The sequence below is a fragment of the Urocampus carinirostris genome, chromosome 6, assembly GCF_059441175.1.
Source record: "Urocampus carinirostris isolate Australia breed hairy pipefish chromosome 6, RoL_Ucar_1.0, whole genome shotgun sequence".
NCBI classification, from domain to species: Eukaryota; Metazoa; Chordata; class Actinopteri; order Syngnathiformes; family Syngnathidae; genus Urocampus; species Urocampus carinirostris.
In genome coordinates this window covers 44,300,238-44,322,609 of record NC_142354.1, presented here as the reverse complement: position 1 = coordinate 44,322,609, position 22,372 = coordinate 44,300,238, and the positions used below count along the sequence as shown (strand labels likewise).

The 22,372-nt window shown below is 40.8% G+C and overlaps 2 protein-coding genes across 4 annotated transcripts in view; one reads left to right on the top strand and one right to left on the bottom strand.

Annotated features, from left to right (window-relative positions):
- The window catches only part of necab3 (N-terminal EF-hand calcium binding protein 3), a 53,598-nt gene extending 51,924 nt beyond the window's left edge, over positions 1 to 1,674 (bottom strand). The window contains exon 1 of the mRNA XM_088337290.1: positions 1,597 to 1,674. Coding sequence (XP_088193416.1) covers positions 1,597 to 1,599 — 3 coding nt within the window. The 5' untranslated portion in view covers positions 1,600 to 1,674. The remainder of the gene's footprint in view (positions 1 to 1,596) is intronic.
- A 65-nt stretch (positions 1,675 to 1,739) lies between these two features.
- Positions 1,740 to 21,108, top strand: LOC148364873 (ranBP-type and C3HC4-type zinc finger-containing protein 1-like). 3 transcript variants are annotated; one of them, XM_088337286.1, is made up of 9 exons: positions 1,740 to 1,947; positions 2,077 to 2,133; positions 6,504 to 6,648; positions 8,080 to 8,176; positions 11,339 to 11,510; positions 12,579 to 12,694; positions 12,772 to 12,945; positions 16,502 to 16,662; positions 18,903 to 21,108. In XM_088337286.1, the coding sequence occupies exons 1-9, from the start codon at positions 1,908 to 1,910 to the stop codon at positions 18,991 to 18,993; spliced, it is 1,053 nt and encodes a 350-aa protein (XP_088193412.1). In that variant the 5' UTR covers positions 1,740 to 1,907; the 3' UTR covers positions 18,994 to 21,108. The 3 variants fall into 3 exon arrangements, with proteins under 3 accessions (XP_088193412.1, XP_088193413.1, XP_088193414.1); XM_088337287.1 differs by lacking the exon at positions 2,077 to 2,133; XM_088337288.1 differs by lacking the exon at positions 16,502 to 16,662.
- Positions 21,109 to 22,372: the final 1,264 nt, after the last annotated feature.

Genomic DNA, 22,372 nt, shown 5'->3' with positions numbered 1-22,372 from the left:
CTTGGCTCTTGGGATCACTAGTAGACCAGCATTTTCAGAGCCAAGGCTCCGGACCGAAACATATAGGGAAATTAAATCTCAAAGATATGAGGGAGCAAGTCCATGCATGATTTTGTACCAAGAAAACCTTGAAATCCCATTTTAGGCTAACAGGGAGCCAATGCAGGTTAGCCAAAATCGGCATGATGTGATCGGACTTTTTTGTCCTTGTTAAAAACCTCGCTGCAGCATTTGGTACCAGCTGAAGGCTCTGGATTTTGGACTTTGGGAGACCGGAGAGTAGTGCATTACAGTCATCGAGACGGGAGGTAACGAACGCATAAATTATAATGTCCGCCTCTGACTAAGACAGCATAGGGCGAATTTTAGCAATGTCGCGAAGATGAAAAAAAGCGGTTCTAGTTATATTCTTAACGTGTGTTTGAAAGGACAGATCAGGGTCAAATATGACACCTACATTTTTGATAATACATTTGTCAATGTTCAGAGTGTTAGGAATAAATATTAAAATGTACTGTTTACCAAATTAACCCTCACCCTAACCATAACCCTAAACCTATTATTATTATTATTATTATTTTTATGAGGTGGGCAGCACGACGGAGCAGTGGTTAGCGTGTGTGCGGCACAGTTCTAAGGTCTCGGGAACCTCCTGTGTGGGTTCAAATCCAGCTACCGGACTTCCTGTGCGGAGTTTGTATGTTCTCCCCGTGCTTGCGAGGGTTTCCTCCGGGCACTCCGGACTCCTCCCACATTCCAAAGACATGCATTTCAGGTGGCTTGGCCAGTCCAAATTGTCCCTAAGTGTGTCTGTCCCTGTGTGCCCTGCGATTGGCTGGCAAGCAGTTGAGGGTGTCCCCTGCCCACTGCCCGATGATTGCTGGGATGGGCTCCAGCACCCCCGCGACCCTACTGAGGATAAGCGGTGCAGCTAGTGAGATGAGATGAGATGAGATTATTATTATTAGCATTTCACTTCATTAATTGTTTTTGGTGAGAATAAAGGTCTACAACAGGGTTCTCCTACATGGTGCACGAGGGCACCAGGTAGCCCACTATGAACACCTAAGTAAAATAGCTCACCAGCGATGGGTCACTGTGATTTTACAGGACATTGAATTTCTAACTGAAATGAAGTTTTTATGCTTAACCGAGTCTTTTTTTACTCAACTTATAATAATTATAACCCGGTAATCAGGGTTGGGTAGGGTTACTTTAACTGGATTACTTTCAATGACTTTTGGATGACTCCAATACCAAATATGCTAACAAAAGACAAAAGAAACTAAATAGGAATCAAATGACTCAATTGTGTGCAGGCTTGGGGAGTAACGGAATACATGGAACGGCAAAAATGATGTTTGGATTGATTTTCATTTTGTTTCTGTCGCATTTCATGTTAGTTTTGCCAGAGATCAAAGAGATCAAAGCCAGGAGAGAAAGCTTACCACCTGTTGTGAGTCATCATTTTATTCCTATTTAGTTTCTTTTGTCTTTTATGAGCATATTTGGTATTGGAGTCATCCAAAAGTCATTGAAAGTAATCTAGTTAGAGTAACCCTACCCAACCCGGTAATAACATAAAACATAACATACCATAATAGGTGGTCTTCGTTTTCAATCAAATGTTTCAAAAAAAGTCAAAGGTGTTATTAGCTAGCTGTTTTTAGAAGGTGCGGCTCACATATGACATCATCTCTTCTGTTGTCCTACCTGTTTTCAAACCACTTTCATTTTCATTTGCTTCATGCAGAATGGCGGACGGCCTTAATGGAAGACAAAATCTGATCGGTTCAATTACTTGATTATTTTATTTTCTGGTGTTGCAATTGGTTAAGCGATCAACTCAACGAGTTACCGTTTTACTTACTGAAAACACATTTTCCTTTCTTTTTTTGAAATCACCCATGGAAAAGGAACCAAAACCGGCTTCTCATTTACACAATGGTATGTCGTTTGTATTCATTTTCTTTATTTTCTTAAATTTGGTGCATACATTTATTTGTGTGTAATATGCACCCCCTAATTTTGTATTTTTAAAAAAATCAGTGTAACATGTTTTTCACATTTTCTCAGCTCAAATGAGGTCTCAAACATTGTGTCAAGAACTACAGTATTCAAACCCGGATCATGGTAATGAAGGCTGAAGGCTCTTGATTTTGGACTTGGGGAGACCGGAGAGTAGGGCACTACAGTCATCGAGACGGGAAGTAACAAACGCGTGAATTATCATCTCCGCATCCGACTGAGACGGCATCGGGGGAATTTTAGCAATGTTGCGAAGATGGAAAAAAAGCTGTTCTAGTAATATTCTTAACGTGTGTTTGAAAGGATGGATCACGGGGGCAGATTTAATTTCTTAAATAATTTAGCGAAGTGAACTCCATCGAATATATGGCCGGATTAGTGTCGCTCGAGTCTCTGTGAAGCCTCCTCCCTCGATCTTCCCTACGGGTTTTTTCCGCAAGCTGGTGTGCAGGCTCCTCCCATGGGCGTGCCAGGAAAGCCCCCTCGCCTCGATGTCTGAAATGGTCAAAACATTATCGATATTCAATCAATATTATTGTCCCAAGATGGATACGGTCTTCCTACTTTAAATATTGCTGTATCAAATTTGATTCAATCGTGGTTACCCTTTATTTGTACTACTGATTTTATTTTATAAAAATTGTGCAAAGAGAGGTGACATATTTTGCAGACTACAAGGTGCACCTGATTATAAGGCGCACCTTCAAAAACACCCCCTTGTGAAAGATTATTCATCAAACTATAATGTGCATGAGGTTAAAAAAATAAAGATTGAAACATATTTTATAGTGGATCTGGTTTCACCACTAAAATGAAACGACTTGTTCATAAACTAATAAATGTATGTAGAAGGATTTTGTTATTGCTGGATATATTTGCCGTAATTCCAGCTCTCTAAAGGCGCACTGGATTATAAGGCACACTTTCGGGTTTTGGTGCGCTTTGTATTCCGGAAAACAAGATATTTTAGTTGTCTTCTTAACTTTGTTATATTTGAATTTTCGTTACATTACTGTTTTTGGGTTCGACTCCTGACTTTTGTTCCGAAACAGTTGTAATAGAAATATTTACGTGCATATTTTTGTTTACTTTAAAGTTTGCCTGTCATTTTTTAGAAAAATAGACACTTTTTAATCGTAATTATAAAATAACTCAAAAGGGGAGGGGTTTCATTATTTTTAATTATTATTACGAGAAATTTGAGTCTCATAACGGTATTGATTGATACTACCGTATTTTCCGCACTATAAGGCGCACCGGGTTATAGGGCGCACCCCGAAAAAATAGTTTTTGGTCCTATATTTGACATACATAAGACGCACCAGATTATAAGGCGCTACAATGGGAACGTGGACAAAACAGTCAGATAGTTCAGTCCAACTTCTTACCCCCTTAACATTCCCAAAGCTTGCAAAGACGCAAATACGTGTCGAGAACACGTGCGGATGCGGTGTCCGTACGATGTCACTCAAATGCATCGTTCCATCATTCGGAAGGTTAAAGTCTTGGGATTCAAGAAATACCAACCATTCCTTAGTTTCTATGTTCTTTTTCACTCGCAACTTTACTGTGCATATGACAATAAACACTTGGAATTAAGTTTAATTTAAAAATAGACACTCCATTCCATCCATTATCTGCACCGCTTATCACAGAAACATCGAGTTCAGTCTGAAATAAGATACAGGGAAAATATATAGCCGGAGTAGCTCACCGAAGTCGTTGTGTTCAATAATAATGTGCAACCATGGTCCAGGAGAGTAAAATATTTACAAATACAGTACAGAATGGGAAAATACTGTTTTCTCTATGCCGTCAACCCAACGTGCTATTCACATTCATCTTTTTCGGCCAATTGCAGGCTTTGTTTTGCCGCTTTAGCCTATGCCAGCCTGTAAATGATAAAAAGGATCCACCCCCTTTACCTCCGAATAACTTTAGCCAATAGTGATCGATTCAAATGATGATTGACACATTGGTTAGCCAATGAAACGCCGGTAAATAAATCCCAGCATACACCGCGGACTACTTGGCATTCAGGGGAAAATCGAGTCGGCGGCTGCTGCATTAGTTGCAAGACTTTGCGACTTAATATTGATCCATATATAAGGCGCACTGTATTATAAGGCGCATGGTCAGCTTTTGAAAAAAATAAAGGCTTTTAGGTGCGCCTTATAGTGCGGAAAATACAATACTATGTATTTGCTTGGAGCGGATTGATACCAATAGTTCGATTATCTTCCACCCTAAACATAGTTTGAAGCCTTTTTCTATGTGTTGAACAGAGCAATGCGATCCGGGTTCGAATCCCGTTATGTCAAATGTTGTGTAAATATGGTCAGCGATATTTTTTACTGCTCAATCTTTGCTCAAATATGGTAATGTACTACTGACCCATCATTGTTGAAATATGAAGGGTTCGTACGGATGCTGGAAAACCTTGAAAATGCGTGAATTTTCATTTTTTGTTTTCAAGGATTAAATAGTGCTTGAATTTTGGGTACAGTGTTTGTATACATTTGATTTTGTCGCCATGTTCTAAACAAGTTCGCTTAAAAATGACACTGACACTGCTCTCCAGTGGCTTTGCTTTGCCATGATATGTCCCTCGTCATGAACAGCAGCTGACATTAGTTTGCACGGCATTGTCCTATGAAGTGGCATCGCCCCCTACGGGTTATGCTGTAGAGGACACCTCAACAGTCCACCATCAAATGTGTACACAAGTAAGGATTACGCACAGGGTTGGGTAGGGTTACTTTAACTTGATTACTTTCAATGACTTTTGGATTACTCCAATACCAAATATGCTGATAAAGACAAAAGAAACTAAATAGGAATAAAATGACTCAATTTTGTGCAGGCTTGGGGAGTAACAGAACACATGGAACGGCAAAAATGATGTTGGCAAGCTGTAGCATATTTGTTATTAGAGTAATCCTTAAGTAATTGAAAGTAATCAAGTTAAAGTAACCCTACCCAACCCTGATTACGCATCAATTATGGACATTTGGCCCATGTAAAACAACATAAACGTAACTTTTCCCAGTGGTAATCTGTATTGGAAAGAACTTCCTGCAACTGAAAATTAAAGCTACATATTACTACTTTTACCCCACAACACCTAAACGAGGAAAGATTTGACTCGAATACAAATATTATGTTGTATATTATATATATTTGCAATTTACTCAAGATCTCCAAATCTTATGTCTTTATTAATGCACACGCACGATTAAAAATCTATATTTGTGGCTTTGCCAAATACATGATTCACACCAGGTTTTGGCTTTTAATGGTACTGGAGAAATATAATATTAGCTTTGATAATCCTTAAAAGTGCTTGAATTTGGCCGTAAAAATTGTGTACTTGCCTTGAATATGGTGATATGCAGGGTTGTCAAGGAACGGACCAGGAGGCAGGAAGTGTGAACTCATTTTGCGTGTACGATCCGTCACTTTAATTTAGAAAATAAAAGTTGTCCAACACAAAGGGACCAAAGACAAAACAAAACAGGCTTAAAGGCAATCAAAATTCAAACTAGGTATTTGCTCAGAACAAACGGGCATGAACAGGTGTTTCCTCAAGTTAAGCAATGGTCTGGCAACGGGCAGTCCCAAAAGGAGCGCTTAAGTATCCCACACGCAATCAAGTCAATGTGTCTCAGCCGGTGTCAAGGGGCAGGACCAGCTGGGTGCCATGACGACCGTGCAGGACATGACACAACCACCCAAAAAAATAATTTTACCAAAAAAACTCAACAATTCAAGGGTTGGGTAGGGTTACTTTAACTTGATTACTTTCAAATACTTTTGGATGACTCCGATACCAATTGTGCTAATGAAAGACAAAATAAACTAAATATGGATAAAATGATGACTCACAACACGTGGTAAGCTTTCTCTCCTGGCTTTGATCTCTTTGATCTCCGGCAAAACGAACATAAAATGCGACAGAAACAAAATGAAAATCAATCCAAACAGCTTGCCGACATCATTTTTGCCGTTCCATGTATTCCGTTACTCCCCAAGCCTGCACAAAATTTAGTAACTTTATTCATATTTATATTTATATTTCTTTTGTCTTTTATTAGCATAATAGTAATCCAAAAGTAATTGAAAGTAATCCAGTTAAAGTAACCCTACCTAACCCTGGTAATATGCTCATGTCAGACCTTGTGTATTATGCACACCTAAACTATGAGTTGTTTTTTTACAAATATAGTGCATGTTATACATGAATAAATTCAGTATTTTTTTAATTGTGATAATTAGATTATTTATTGTTGTTTTTGCTGGCTTAACCTCAGCATAGAGAGTAAAGTGTCTAGTGACGTATGGTACATGATTTTCTATCCATTTTATTACTATTATTATTTATTTTTATTTTTTTTTCAAAAAAAAAAGGAATGACACCTTTTGTTATTCCAATATGTTATTCCCATTCGATTTATATTATTCATTATTGCTTAAAGCGGAGGAGCTGGCAAAGCGTCTGAGTGAAGCTCTGAGTTGTGGGGACGAAAAGGAAGCAGCGGCACTGAGTCAGAAGCTGTGTGGACTGTCTTTGCCGGTGTGTGTGAGCATCAGCCGGCTGGCCTACCCCCAAGACTCCATTAAGTACGACTACATTATTTGTATTATTTAACCCTCCGGGGCAATGTTCCCTGTGATTTTCCTTACGGGTCTGAGCGTTCACACAAAGTCGGTGAGCTACGCTTGAAACAACAGTGAGCAACAGCAATCCCAAGTGTGGCAACCAATCCATCATCAAACATGTCCAAAACTCGACATCACGTTACATTTTGCTGAGTTTCCAGCAATGCAAAATGATGTTTCTCTTTTGAATGAATTAAATCATGTACTATTGCTAAGGTTGTACGGCCTACAAACGTCGTTTGTTCTTACAATTCTTTCACAAGATATCCATTTCTTTTTAATTCCTGATATATTTTGTGGCATAATATTAACATTTTTGGGGGCTTATTTAGTCGGTTGCACGATACACAACTGTATTTAATCACATGTTTTAGTGGAAGTACAATGATGGCAACACGATTCACTTGATATCATTGGAAATTATTTGAATGCAACACAAACTTTTTCTTTTTTTTCCGTGTTTTTTTTTACTATTTTTTAAAAAATTCCTTTAAAAAAAAATTCGCATTGTGTTTATTTTTTCCAAGCTGTTACTTTTTTCTTTTTGTTCTCTATTTACTTTTTTCCTACCTTTCTTTCTTTTCTTTTTTTCTGTCTTTTTCCTAAATTTTTCCTTCTTTTCTTCTCTTCATTTTGTTTTTTTTCTCAGCTTTTCACTACTTTTTCATTTTGGTATTTTTTTCTTTTTTGTTCCATTCCCCCTGTCTTTTAAGTCATTCTGTGCATAGTTTTACATCATATTTGGTCATATAGGGATGAAAAGAAGCAAAAACAACCCGAAGAGCCGTTCAGGACCCAAAAGAGCCGGTTCCTTTTAGTCAGCCGAGCCGAAGAGGCCGGTTCTCGACAAACTCTACTAACTTTACTCAACTTCGTTCTACTTCGACTCGTCTTCAAAATACCGCATTTAGGACACAACGTCGGGGGAACCCGTGTATTTTTACCTTCATGCACTGTAACTTTGACTTGAGTTGCTTCTTAAATAGTAATTTTCAGCCCTGATTTTTTGTGCGCTGGCTAGATTTTGAGAATGTGCGAGCATTGCGCAATTGCGCACACGCGCAGCTTAGAGGGCCAAGGCTTTATTGTCATTCTTGTACACGTGTTTACAGAACGAAATGTCGATACATCTGATCCGCACAGTTTCCTTGAATGTACAGATATAAATAAAATGCTGTATTGAGTTGGAGTATTGAAGTACTAATAATATACTAAATAAGTATAGCTATGTATAGTATTATACAGTAGTGCAAAGAGTGCAAGAGGAGCAGCTAACCAGATGTGCAAAATGGGCATAGTGCGGGTAAAGCCAAACTAAGGCCGGGAATTGACTTTGTGGAATCCTCCACCTATGACTAACTCCTTCTGCCCTCAATTTGGCACATTTTGTAGCTTGTCTGTTGGTGTGGAGGACGCACAGTCTGAAGCCGCAACCCCGGTGACTCTTCAAGTTTCATGTGGAATGACCATCGCCCAACTTAAAGATGAGGTGAGTATGACATGGAATCTTGGGCTGCTGAAAATAGGCATAAGGTGGGTCCTCTACACGCAATGTTCCCTCTAAGCTGCGTGTGTGCGTAATTGCGCACTACCCGGATCTTTTCCGCGCACAAGAAAATCTAGCCAGCTCACAAAAATCAGGGCTCGAAATTGATAATTAAAAAGCGAATTAGGTCAAAGTTACAGTGCATGAAGGTAAAAATACACAAGTTCCCCTGACGTTGTGTTCTAAATGCGGTATTTGGAAGTCAAGGTCGAAGTAGAACGAAGTTGAGTAAAGTCAGTAGAGTTTTTCGAGAACCGGCTTCTTCGGCTCGGCTCACTAAAAGGAACCGACTCTTTCAGGTCCTAAACGGCTCTTCAAGTTGTTTTTGCTTCTTTAATCCCAACGTGACCAAATATTATGTAAAATTATGCACAACATGACTTAAAGGAAGGGGGAATAGAACAAAAAAGAAAAAAATACCAAAATGAAAAAGTAGTGAAAAGTTGAGAAAAAAAGTCAGAAACAAAGGAAAAAAAGTAAATAGAAAACAAAAAGAAAAAAGGAACAGCTTGGAAAAAATAAACACAATGAGATTTTTTTAAAGGAATTAAAAGAAAAAGAAGAAAAAGTTTGTGTTGCATTCAAATAATTTCCAATGATACCAAGTCAATCTTGTTGCCAACATTGTACTTCCATTAAATCCAGTTGTGTATAGTCAACTAGCTCAGTAGCCTAGATGGTAAGGCGCCCGCTTTGAGACTGGGAGGTCGCTGGTTCGCGCCTCGGCCGAGTCATACCTAAGACTTATAACATTGGTAAAATGGCGGCGCCCTCTGTTGGCTGCGGCTGCATCGGCTCGCTACAACGGGTCAGGTGTATCGACATTTCGTTCTGTGTACATTGTTACAAAGAATGACAATAGAAAGGAAATTATTATTATTATTATTATAAATAAGCCCCCCAAAATGTTAGTATTATGTGACAAAAGAGACCAGGAAAAAAAAATGGAAATCTTGTGAAAGAATTGTTGTAAAAACAAATGACGTTTGTAGGCCGTACAACCTTTGCAATAATACATGAGTCAATTCAGTCAAAAGTGAAATAAAATTTTGCATTGTCGGAAACTCAGCAAAATGTAACGTGATGTCAAGTTTTGGATATGTTTGATAATGACTTAGTTGCCACACTTGGGATTGCTGTTGCTCACTAATTAATCTTGTATGTTAGAGGGGCAACCGTAAACTGGGACAAATTGACACACCAGCTTAAAATATGCATACATTTCCCCTTGTTTATATATTTAACTCGATAAACGGCATATGAAAAAGGTTCCTTTAGAGCAGGGGTGTCAAACATGCGGCCCAGGGGCCAGATCAGGCCCGTTAAGGGATTGAATCCGGCCCGTGAGACAACGCTCAGAGAAGCGAAAGAGAAAAACGAGCTGCAGGTCTAAATATGTCCACTTGATGTTGCCAAAACCAGGTGCGTCTCACAAAGACGGTGTACTTGAATCTATTTCTTTCTCTCTCTCTCTCTCTCTCGCTCTCTCTTTTCCTCCCTTTTTCTCTCACTCTGTGTCTCTCTCTCTTTCACTTTCTGTGTCTCTTTTTCTTTGTTTCTCTTTGTCTCTTTCTCTCTCTGTGTCTTTTTACCTTCTTTTGCTCTCTATTCCATTTTTCCTTTTCTCTCTTTTGCTCTCTCCTGCTTTCCCCTTCTCTCCTTCTCCCATTCTCTTTCTCTCCCTCTCTTTTCTCTCCTTCCCTCTTTCTCTCTTTCTATTTATCTTTGGATATCATTCTTTCTCTCTCTTTCTTTCCCCCTCTCTCACTATTTGTCTTTATATCTTTTTTGTTTCTCACATTCTCTCTCCCTCTCTCTTCTCTCTCTTTCTCCCTTTCTCCCTTTCATTGTCCCACCCTCTCTCTTTCTCTCTCCTTCACTTTGTCTTATTTCTTTCTCTCTTTTTCTTTCTCCCTTTTTGTTTCTCTCTAATATTCTAGTCCGGCCCCCGAAAGAATGTTTGTTCTATCGTGTGGCCCCCGAGGTAAAATGAGTTTGACACCCCTGCTTTAGAGACTGTAGTTTCACTTTCTTATAGCTTTTTTCCCAAATGTTTTGGATTTTACAGCCTAATGTTAGCTGGGATGGGCTCCAGCACCCCCGCGACCAATGTTCCCTGTCATTTTCCACAAGTCTGAGCGTTCACTCAAAGTCGGTGAGAAACGCTTGAAACAACAGTGAGCAACAGCAATCCCAAGTGTGGCATGTGGCAACTAAGTCATTATCAAACCAAAACTTGACATCACGTTACATTTTACTGAGTTCCCCGCAATGCAAAATTATTTTTCTGTTTTGAATGATTTGACGAAAGTATTATTGCAAAGGTTGTACGGCCTACAAACGTCGTTTGTTTTTACAACAATTCTTTCACAAGATTTCCATTTATTGTTTTTCTTAGTATCTTTTGTCGCATAATACTAAAATGTTTGGGGGCTTATTAAGTCGGTTGCACGATACACAACTCTATTTAATCACATTTTTTTTCCTGGAAGTACAATGTTGGGAACAAGATTAACTTGGTATAATTGGAAATTATTTGAATGCAACACGAACTTTTTCTTCTGTTTTCCGTGTTTTTTTTCTATTTCTTTTTTAATTCCTTTAAAAAAAGTCTCATTGTGTTTATTTTTTCCAAGCTGTTACTTTTTTTGTTCTCTATTTACTTTTTTTTTCCTTTGTTTCGTTCTTTTCTTTTTTTTCTGTCTTTTTTTCCTGATTTTTTCCTTCTTTTTTCTCTTCCTTTTGTTTCTTTTCTTTCTCAGCTTTTCACTACTTTTTCATTTTGGTATTATTTTTCTTTTTTGTTCTATTCCCCCTTCCTTTAAGTCATTTTGTGCATAATTTTACATACTATTTGGTCATATAGGGATGAAAGAAGCAAAAACAACCCGAAGAGCCGTTTAGGACCCAAAAGAGCCGGTTCCTTTTAGTGAGCCGAGCCGAAGAAGCCGGTTCCCGAAAAACTGCGCTGGCTAGATATTCTTGTGCACTGAAAATGTGCAGGCAGTTGAGAGGGAACATTGCCCGCGACCCTACTGAGGATAAACGGTGCAGCTAATGAGATGATGAGAATGCATCATCACGTTATTTATGTCTGCTTTCCAGGTGAAGGAAAAGTATAACTTCCCCCCAGCTCGACAGCGCTGGGTAATCGGAAAGCGGCTAGCTCGCGAGCAAGAAACGCTTTACAGTCACGGCATCCGTCGTGACGGCGACCGGGCTTTCCTGTTTATCCTGTCTGAGTCTCATCTGAAGCCCAAGCAAAATCAACTTCAGGGTGAGAAGGGATGAAGAATTATGAAAAAGTTACACAAAGACACAGTCAACCAGAAAAACAAATATTTTACTAGAAAATCATTATGATCCAGAACTGGTGAATTCATTTCCGAAGAGGTCCACAGGCTACTGTCCTTAGGTGCACCATGTTGGAGACCCCCTGCTTTACATTAGTCATCCAAAACCCAACTACAGTGGAACCTCGGTTCTCGACCCTAATCCGTTCCAGAACCCTGTTCGAAAACCGATTTGTTGGATCACCGAAATTATTTTTCCCATTCAAAATAATGTAAATCGTTTTAATCCGTTCCAACACCCTGAATGTTTACCTTGAATGTTTAACGTAAGCATAAAGCTAACCCAGGCTAATCAGACATTCGCGTTACCGTAATCTTCCGTACGGAAGATTACGCTAACATGAACGTGTAAAAATAAAAAAAATCAGGTCGTTTACAAGTCATTTAGCACCCGGGTCTCCACAAGTGGTGAGCAGTTCATTGGAAAGGGGGCTGCGTCCCTGAATGTTGGGCTCCGTTCCACCACCCTGAATGTTTACCTTGAATGTTTAACGTAAACATAAAGCTAACCCAGGCTAATCGTACATTCGCGTTACCGTAATCTTCCGTACGAAAGATTTCGCTAACATGAACAAGTAAAAATAAAAAGGAAAGGATAAAGAAAATAATTATGCATAGGATTTCTTACCTTTGTGGTGGTCAGCAGCAGGCGCAGGTGGACAGTGAGGAGAGGATCAGACACCTGCTTGATATTTGGCTATTATTTCTTTCTTAAATGCAATAGTTGTACGCACTACTTTTCTTTTTTCACCTGTAGCAACTTTGCTGCTTGCACTGGCTCTCTTCGGAGGCATGATAAGGGGCTAAAACACCCGTACGTACTACCGCATTACCGGCATTCGAACTCCGATTTTTTGACCGAACAGCGAAGCAAGAATTTCTCTAAATTTTTGGTCGGACTCCGATTTGTTCGAACTGAGAGGCGTTCGAAAACCGAGGTTCCTCTGTATTCTCACCCATAGAGTGCAAACAAATGAGTGCATTTGTTTTAGCTATCAAAGAGTCGCCAGAAACAACAAAAAGGAGCCCACCACCTCCTGCTCCTCGTACCGCTCCTCCACCTCCTCCCCGAGTTGCTCCTCCTCCGCCGCCTCGAGTTAGAGCTCAGGTCAGCATACACTCCACGTGTACAGCCCTTCTCAAAATGCAGACCTCACCCGGCGTCTACATTCTTGTGTCTCTCAGGACGGTTGGGCGTGCCCTAGCTGCACATTTATAAACCGACCGACTCGTCCCGGGTGTGAGATGTGCAGTCATGAGCGGCCGGCGGAATACCGGGTTCCTGAGGGCCACGAGCCGGTAGGGGAAGAGGCTCGGCGGATCCATCAGGAAAAGTTGGCCACGTTTCTTCTCCGGAAGGTGAGACACTTTGTATCCAAAAACGGTTGAACTTCACAACTTCAATCTGTGAAAAGTGATGGGTCCCGGGGACTCACATGCTCAAAAATCTATGGGTCCCAACAGAGATCTAGGGCTCCCCAAAGTTTAGTGGTATCGAGCTTTAAATTGTAAATCAACGACAGATATATAATTAAATTCTATATATTCATTCAGTTTTAATCATCACAGTTAATTGGTAATACGAAGCAGTTATCACTTCAGATTTTTCAGTTCATATATTCTTCGTGAGGGCAGCACGGCAGCGCAGTGGTTAGCGCGTGTGCGGCACAGTTCTGAGGTCGTGGGAACCTCCTGCGTGGGTTCAAATCCAGCTACCGGCTTACTGTGCGGAGTTTGTATGTTCTCCCCGTGCTTGTGTGGGTTTCCTCCCACATTCCAAAGACGTGCATTTCAGGTGAATTGGCCGGTCCAAATTGTCCCTAGGTGTGACTGAGCGAGTGAGTTGTCGGTCCCTGTGTGCCCAGCGACTGGCTGGCAACCAGTTCAGGGTGTCCACTGCCCGGAGATGGTTGGGATGGGCTCCAGCCCCCCCGCGACCCTAATAAGGATAAGCAGTACAGCTGATGAGATGAGATATTCTTCGTGATTTGCTGTCACGCCACAGTTGTAATGCCTTCTCAAGGTCCAATCCATTATCATCGTCCTCATAGCGTAACCAGGAATATAATTGAGTCCATTTTGGCAGAAAAGTCCTTTTCTTGCTAGCAGTATTCTTTTGTTTACTTTCTTTCGTCGAATCGTTCGCTTCAACACATGTGTTTTCCTTGCCTCCGCGATCTTCCGAAGAATTTCTCCGCCATTTTTTCGTGCCGGAATTATTGCCGTTGTTATGACTTTCTGTATTATGTTTCGACTTATTACTGACACTGAAGAAATTACCAATTTTGTGTTGGTTTTACTTAGCCTTCACCTTAAATCGGCGACCACCACAGCAACGATGACGTAATCTCGAAGCAACGAGATTTCGTTGGCCGAGATCGGCGTGCAGACGAAAACTCGAACCGCGAGACCGAAACAACAATGGCGGATCCGCCTGACGAAAAGTTTGGAGTGTGGTAAATCTTTGTTAAAAATAAAAGTAATCGGGTTATAATGACAATTTTGTGTTAAAAAAGTTGCGTCCCGGGGACGCACGTTGATTTGACACTATGCGTCCCCAGCAAAAACGATGCGTCTAGGACGCAGGGACGCGGGCAAACCACAACACTGACTCTCAACTTCGGGCAATTGATTCGATGAACGATTGCAATTCCCTCCTACGATGCCGGTACTAGTTTTAAGGTATCGTATCGATCGGCAAGCAGACAAACCAAATCACTGATATGAGTTTTAAATTGAACTAGATGTAATACTCACATCGGTGAGTTGGTATATTACGGTTTTCGATATCAGTACTGCTACTTTTGTGATTGCTGCGATGACAGGATGCCGGTTCTTCTTCAACGGTTTACAAGAGGTTATTGTATACCGGTAATCTTCAGGTACAGAGTGACCCAAAAAGATGCGTACCCATATTTTATTCTATACCAAATCTATTTTTTAACGAATGTCTTTTCTGTTGCAGGACGGAAAAGGTGATTTGCAGCAATGGTTGCCCTGAAAATGTCTTGGAAAAATCAGCAGAAGATATTCTCCCTGGAGACCTATTTTGCGACAAAATCATACCAGAGTGTACAGATTTAGTTTCGAAAGTGTTTCCATTGTCGCGACTTTCCATCAAAATCAATGAAAAAAAGGCCCGTTGATCCCGTGCTTGCTCATGACCACCAATGTTCCCTGTAATTTTCCTTACAGGTCTGATCGTTCACACAAAGTCGGTGAGCAACGCTTGAAACAGCAGTGAGCAACAGCAATCCCAAGTGTGGCAACTGAGTCATTATCAAACATGTCCAAAACTTGACATCACTTTACATTTTTCTGGGTTTCCAGCAATGCAAATTTTTTTTCACTTTTGAATGAATTGACTCATGTATTATTGCAAAGGTTGTACGGCCTACAAACGTCATTTGTTTTTACAACAATTCTTTCACAAGATTTTCATTTCTTTTTTTTCCTGGTATCTTTTGACGCATAATACTAACATTTTTGGGGGCTTATTGAGTCGGTTGCACGATACACAACTGTACTTAATCACATTGTTTTAGTGGAAGTACAATGTTGGCAACAAGATTGACTTGGTATTATTGGACATTTTTTGAATGCAACACAATCTTTTTCTTCTTTTTCCGTGTTTTTTTTCTACTTTTTAAAAAAAAATCCTTTTAAAAAATCTCATTGTGTTTATTTTTTCCCGAGCTGTTACTTTTTTTTATTGTTCTCTATTGACTTTTTTCCTTTGTTTCTTTCTTTTCTGGCTTTTTTTTTTCAAAAATTTTCCTTCTTTTTTTCTCTTCCTTTTGTTTTTTTTTTCTCAGCTTTTCACAACTTTTTCATTTTGGTATTTTTTTTTGTTCTATTCCCCCCTTCCTTTAAGTCATTTTGTGCATAATTTTACATAATATTTAGTCATGTTGGGATTAAAGAAGCAAAAACAACCTGAAGAGCCGTTTAGGACCCGAAAGAGCCGGTTCCTTTTAGTGAGCCGAGCCGAAGAAGCCGGTTCTCGAAAAACTTCAACCGACTTTACTCAACTTCGTTAGGGTCATTCCGAGTTCCTGGCTGCGTGTACGCACCGATTTCCTAGGGCTGCGTCCTATTGAGTCCCTCACTGCAGCAATGTTTTCTTCTGTCCTTGCACTCTTCTTCCTGCCTGAATAAGTTCCCCCTGTGGCTTTAGAACACAGGTCCACTACAGTTCCATGCTCTCTGAACTTCTTCATCCAACTCACAATCGTCGATTTTGATGGAAAGTTGTGACAATGGAAACGCTTTCGAAACGGAATCTGTAAACTCTGGTATGATTTTGACGCAAAATAGGTCTCCAGGGAGAATATCAATTGCTGATTTGTCCAAGATATTTTCATGGCAACTCTAGCTGCAAATGATCATCCATAGGTTCACCTTTCACGTCCTGCAACAGAAAAGACCTTCGTTAAAAAATGGATTTTTTTATCGAATAAAATATGGCTTGTCAGGTTTTCAATGTAAATCTCTTGAATTTCTGTCTCAAGGTAGCTTGTTTTTATATTACTAAATATAAAAACAATGTTTCTCATACACACACACACACACCTAAAGTAACGTTTCAACAATGAGTGTAATTATATCTCTTGTACGTTTATCAATCTTGTATTCTTTTATTTTGAAGTCATGTTCTTGTGTGTACCGATTTCTCTGAGGCAAAAATAAACCACTCCCTCTCTCTGTTTGGACTTCATCCAGCATCATCATGTAGAATTAAACTATATACATGTATTTTATCTGTGCAAATATAGCCACCAAATAGTCTTAATAATGTTTGACTTTAACATGGGTACATATCTCTTTGGGTCACCTAATGTTGACAGGTATGGAATTCCCTTACCGTTGAAGCCCAAAAATGTTTTGTGTATGTTTGTTTGTTTTAACCCAACAGGCTCAGCAGGTAGAGCAAGGGACGGACAATATAGAATTGCCGCTGACGGAAAACTTTAAAATTGTTCCTTCTATGGGGAGAGCAAAGTGTCATTTTTGCTGTTGTCAACTCGATCCAGGCAATGGGTTGGTAATCCGTGTGAACCATCCCGTGATCTGCAGGTGAGCTGAATCATTGCAAATACAGTGGGACCTCGCTACTTCGCGCTTCGATGTTCGCGGGTTCAGAGCTTCGCGCCCTGTAATAGTTAAAAAAAAATTAAAAAAAATTGCTCCAGCGAAGGTCGGGGGGGTCCCGTCCCTGTGCGTTGAGCCGACCAGGTTTTTCCAATGTTGGCGGTCTTGTGCCAGCTGTTCTGCATCCTCTACTGCAACTCCGTGTTGTTGGAGGTCGCCCGCAACGACGTCGAGCCATCGAGTGCGGGGTTTCCCTCGTGGTCGTCTCCAGCCTGCGGCTTTTGGATCAAACTGGAGAATGGCGGATGGTCTGGTGGTAGACGAAGGACATGGCCAAACCAGCAGGTGCGGCGTTGTGCGACCAAGGAAGATGCTCGGGGCTGGCACGTGCGGGCTCTGAGCTCTTCATTGGAGACTCGCTGGGGCTACTGATGTACTCGATGGTTCTGAGAGCCCTGCTATCAAAACCGTCGATTCTTGTGGCCAGGGTGTCGTTCAGGGGCCATGTTTCTGAGCCATAAAGCAGGATAGAGAGTACGCGAAGTTGTAAATGCGGAGCTTCGTCTTGCGTGCGATGGTCTGGTGCCGCCAGAGTGGTTTCCAGAGAGACTGCAGAGCAGATGCTGCCAGGGTTCTTCTGCGGAGAATCTCTGGTTTTAGGTCCCCATTGTCACCATGGACCCCAGATACACAAAGCTCTTGACAGGCTCTACGATGTCGCAACCAATTTGGATGGGAGGTGGATCTGGTCCATCACCGACATACATGAACTTGGTTTTCGTCCAACTCACTTGGAGGCCAAGCCGCGCTGCCTCTTCGCTGTAAATGCCCGGAGCGTCTCTCAGCTGGCTGTAGGAAGTGCTGAGCATGATGGTGTCGTCAGCATACTCCAGGTCAGTCAGGTGGTAGTTGCCGAAAGAACTCCGGGGATGCGCTCACTAACCCTGAACATCAGATGGTCGATGATGCAATTAAAAAGGTCGGGAGCAGCCACGCAGCCTTGACGAACGCCGCTGGAGATTTTAAACCAGTCGGAGTCAATGCCGTTGATACGGACACGGCAGCTTGAACAGGACGATGATCTTGGGTGGTGCTCCGAGAGCTTGGAGGATGTTCCACAGTGAAGGGTGGCAGACGGTGTCAAAGGCGGCCTTCAGATCAATGAATCCGATATACAGATGGCGATCTTTACAGAATTCACGGGTCTTCTCTATCAGCAAACGGACGGCAGAGATGTGGTCCGTTGTGGAGCGGTTGGGCTTAAAGCCAGCCTGCTGGGGACGGCGGCAGCTTCTGATTGCTGGAAGTGCACGGCTGAGCAAGATCCTGGTAAAGACCTTGCCCGGGATGGAGAGTAAGGTTAATACCTCTGTGGTTTCCACAGACAAGCCTGTCACCCTTGCATTTCCAGAAGGGCATGATGACTGAAATATTCAATTAGAATTAGTAATTGCATCATTTTACAAAATTTTAAAACACAAAGAAATGCACGTATACGCTAAGCGTCACGGCCATAAACGCTAGCTCATTGGCCAGCACTCGCTGAATACTCGACTCCCCATTGGCCCATTCACTACAGAATGCCACGCATATCTTTTACGTATACTGTACAGCACAATACAGTACGCTTCTCGCCATTACTGTAGCCTTTGTCTTTTAAAGTTTTGTGAAGTCCTCGTGATGGCTCCTTAACGCTCTTCATCCCTTGGTGCAGCTTGTGAACCGAAGAAAAAGCGAAAGATGCTAACAATTACCGAAAAAGTGAGTTTATCGGACAAATTGAAAGCAGGAAATAGCTACGCTAGCGTAGCCCGACAATATCCATGACGCCGCCTCCTGCAGCTTCTCCTACATCGTCATCAGAGGAGCAGTAAAGGTCTTCCTGCCCCTGTGCAGTCATTCATGGTTATTACCTCATCGTACAGGTCTTTTTTATCAACTACGCTTAGAAGAACTTATTGTAAGACGTAAGTTAAACTTTGTTTTGTTTGATCGTTTAACAAGATTCTCTCTCTCTAACCGTATTCCATATGGTGTACTGTATACAGGGGGGGTGTACTGCAAAGGTTTTTGTTTCTTTTGAAGGGGCGTCGCTACTTCGCAGATTTTCACTTTTTGCGGGTGCTTTTGGTCCCCATTAACCGCGATAACCGAGGTCCCACTGTAATCCCACTTTGTTCTTTTTCATGGAGCATGTGTTTAATGTTTGCCTGGATCTGTTTCAGTAAATGCATGCAAGAGGTGATGAGGAAACTTCCCATATCTATAGCAGCACAATATGATGCTAGTCTAGGGAGACAACGTAGCTTTCCATGAGGTCGGATGATGAACTATGGACTCCGAAAGGAAATTACAATATCGGCTCTTGCTTCTGAGTCTGGATCCCCTTGACCAAATAGGACAATACAGTGGAACCTCGCTAGTACGCGGTTCCACTTTTGCGGGTTCAGAGCTTCGCGGGTCTAAAAAATACACCTTACCTTCTCAATAAAAGCATTTATTGACTTGAAGCCATTAAACGCGAGCTTATGTCAACTGAGGACACGGTGTGGACACTCTTATTGTGAAGGGGGGGGGAGGCCCTGACACAATGCTTAGTCATTGCCGCTTCCCCCGCTACTTTGAGGATTTTCAGTTTTCGCGGGTGGTCTTGGTCCCCATTAACCGCGAAAACCGAGGGATTACTGTACAGTAATCTCTTGCTTGCTATAACGCGGAAAACCCTTGAAGGTCTCGTTTTAGATTTTCATCATGCATTGTGTTCTGCATTCTGATTGGCTAAACAGCTAAACAGTCCATAAGAAAGTACAGACGCTCCCCTCCTTACGAACATTCGAGTGACAAAAAACAGTCGATACGATCATTTTTTTCGGGATGTCGCAAAATATCCGGACTTTGCTGTAAGTTATATTTTGTTTTGTGCACCTTTTTCCGAGTACAGGACATTACTGTTGTGCTTTTTTCTGCCGCTACCAGCGTGTGGCGCTGTGAGAGGTCACCCAGCATCCACCCCGAAGAAGAAATCCGCTTCCTCTTCCTAGTTCGTGTGTAAACATTCTATATTGTATCTCCAGCGCACTAAGAACTTTGACATGTTTATTGTTTAATATGCTGTGCATCCATTCAGTTCGGTTGGTATAAAGTTTAGAGAGGGGGCGAGCCGTTTCTATTGAAATGAAAGTGGAATAAGAACACTTGATGCGGTTGAGAAAATGGTCCGGAACACTTTTTATTATAGAGGAGGACCTCTTGAAGCGCATCTCCAAAAAGTAAGTTAAACTCAACTTTATTTATCCTTATAGAGCATATTATTTTATGAAATGTTTATTTTTTTCAGTACCAAACAATACAGGTTACTTATACAAGCCTTAACATAGATTCCATACAAAATATAGCACTGAAGTAACTTACGAACAAATTCAACTTACGAAAGATTGTCTGGTTTGTAAGTAGGGCAGCGTCTGTATTGGTAAAAATAATATTAATTTATATTTACATGTACAGTTCTTAGTTCTCGTTTGGATAAAGTAATGCTATGATTTAAATGTGTAATAGAATATTTTGTTGTTTAGTAATAGTAAAAATAGGTAACACTTTTAACTTCACAGATTTTGCTAATAATGGGCTTTTGGAATGTGATCCTAGCAATGATCAATGGTTTATTGCATACTGTATATATATATATATATATATATATATATATATATATATATATACATACATATACACAGGGTTGGGTAGGGTTACTTTAACTGGATTACTTTCAATGACTTTTGGATTATTCCAATACCAAATATGCTAATAAAAGACAAAAAAAACTACATATGAATCAAATGATGACTCACAACACGTGGTAAGCTTTCTCTCCTGGCTTTGATATCTTTGATCTCCGGCAAAACGAACATAAAATGCGACAGAAACAAAATGAAAATCATTATGGAAATGTACACAGTTCTACTCTAGGCCTCCGTGAGTGTCATTAGCTAAGTTTTGTGTCAAGGCACGCCCGATAAATACCAACAACATTGATAAACATCTGCTTTCGTGTGGTGTTCTTTTGTGAGGTGGTTAACACCCCCCGGCGGCTAAACTGGGTACTACAGCGTTCGACCACTGACCACTCCAAGCAACTGAACATGATCTTGCATAAGCCTGGCGATGACGGGCTATTTTGCTTGTAAAAATTAAACAACAGAATAAATATAGAATGTTCAAGCCATGCACGGACACTACAGTCAATTTCGTTCAAGTGGTCACTCATATATACCGTAAATTCTGGACTATAAGCCGCTTAACTTTCAACCCTTCGGCTTATTCAGTGATGCGGCCAATTTATGCAATTTTTCTAACGGCCGCTAGCGGCGCTCGAGTGTTGCTACCAGTAACTGCCCTGTCAAAGCTATATTATTATTATTAAAGCTTTGAAAACTCTCTCGGTGTACCGTCTTTCTTTGTAATTATGTGTATCCCATGTATAATATGTATTTGCAACTGTATATTTTTTTCATGTATTTATTTTAGACACTTATCCTGATATGTTTTGCACGAGTGAACGAAAAATGAGGGGCAGAACAAACGCGGGGTGCCGAGTTTAAGTGGGGACCGCTAAAGGTGAGGGACAGACAAGGAAAGAAGAGGGGGTAAAAAGTTGGTTAAAGAAAAAGGAGTTGCGTGAGTAAATGTGTTCATCTGATATATTTTTCCCACCCTTACCTTTGGAAATGTACACTTTTTTCCTTGGATTACTTTCAACAGCACCCGGACTCTGCAGGTCTGCATCAAACCTTAAGTACCGGTATCATTTTCCGTTCATTTTGCCGGCTGTGATTTTTGGACTGTGGACTTGAATGGAGGGCATTTATTTTCAATCGCGGGACTTGAAGTCGGGTTTGGGTTAATTTTGTGTTTGTGTTACATGTTTAAATGTGGGCGCATGCGGCTTATATACAGGTGCGGCTTGTGTATGTACAAAATCGGTTTTCCTCTTATAACGTGGTGGGTGCGGCTTATAATCAGGTGCGCTCTATAGTCCGGAATTTACGGTAATAGTAAATGCCTCCCTTCCTAAAAACATACACGGGAGTGTTTGAAGGAACAATATGCCCCATGATTTTTGGAAATATGGGAGTTCTGAAGAAAATACCCAATATTCATTTCTTAAAGGTTTAATAGAATTACTCTGCAAATAGCAACTGTATATTCATATTTAAAATACATTTAAGAACCGATTAAAAACCCTCCAACCCAAAGACAGACCTGGGATCATTTATACATTTCAATAAACAAAGCAAAGACATCCTACTCTTCTATTGGATATGTGTCTGCAGCTAACTTTAGCTTTCTCTTATTGGTTAACTTCTCCCCGCAAAATGGCGTCTCGGCTAGTGCAAGGTTAATGAAAAAAGCAAAAAACTTCAGTGAATCCATGGAACAGACATCGCGACCAATACACCTTCCATTAAAGAACAGAGAATAAATAAAAATGATTCAGAAGATAATCTGTGCAGTGCCTTTCAACTCTAGTACCATGAGTAAATATAGTGTGATGATGAGAAGAAATCTGATGTACGATTAGGTATCAGCATGCTCACCGCAGTCATCTGGGTCTGATTCCCATTGCACGCGACTGTCAAGTTTAAGTTGAAAAGAAGTGAAACAAAAATGTATATTAATTTTTAATCAAATATTAGCAGTG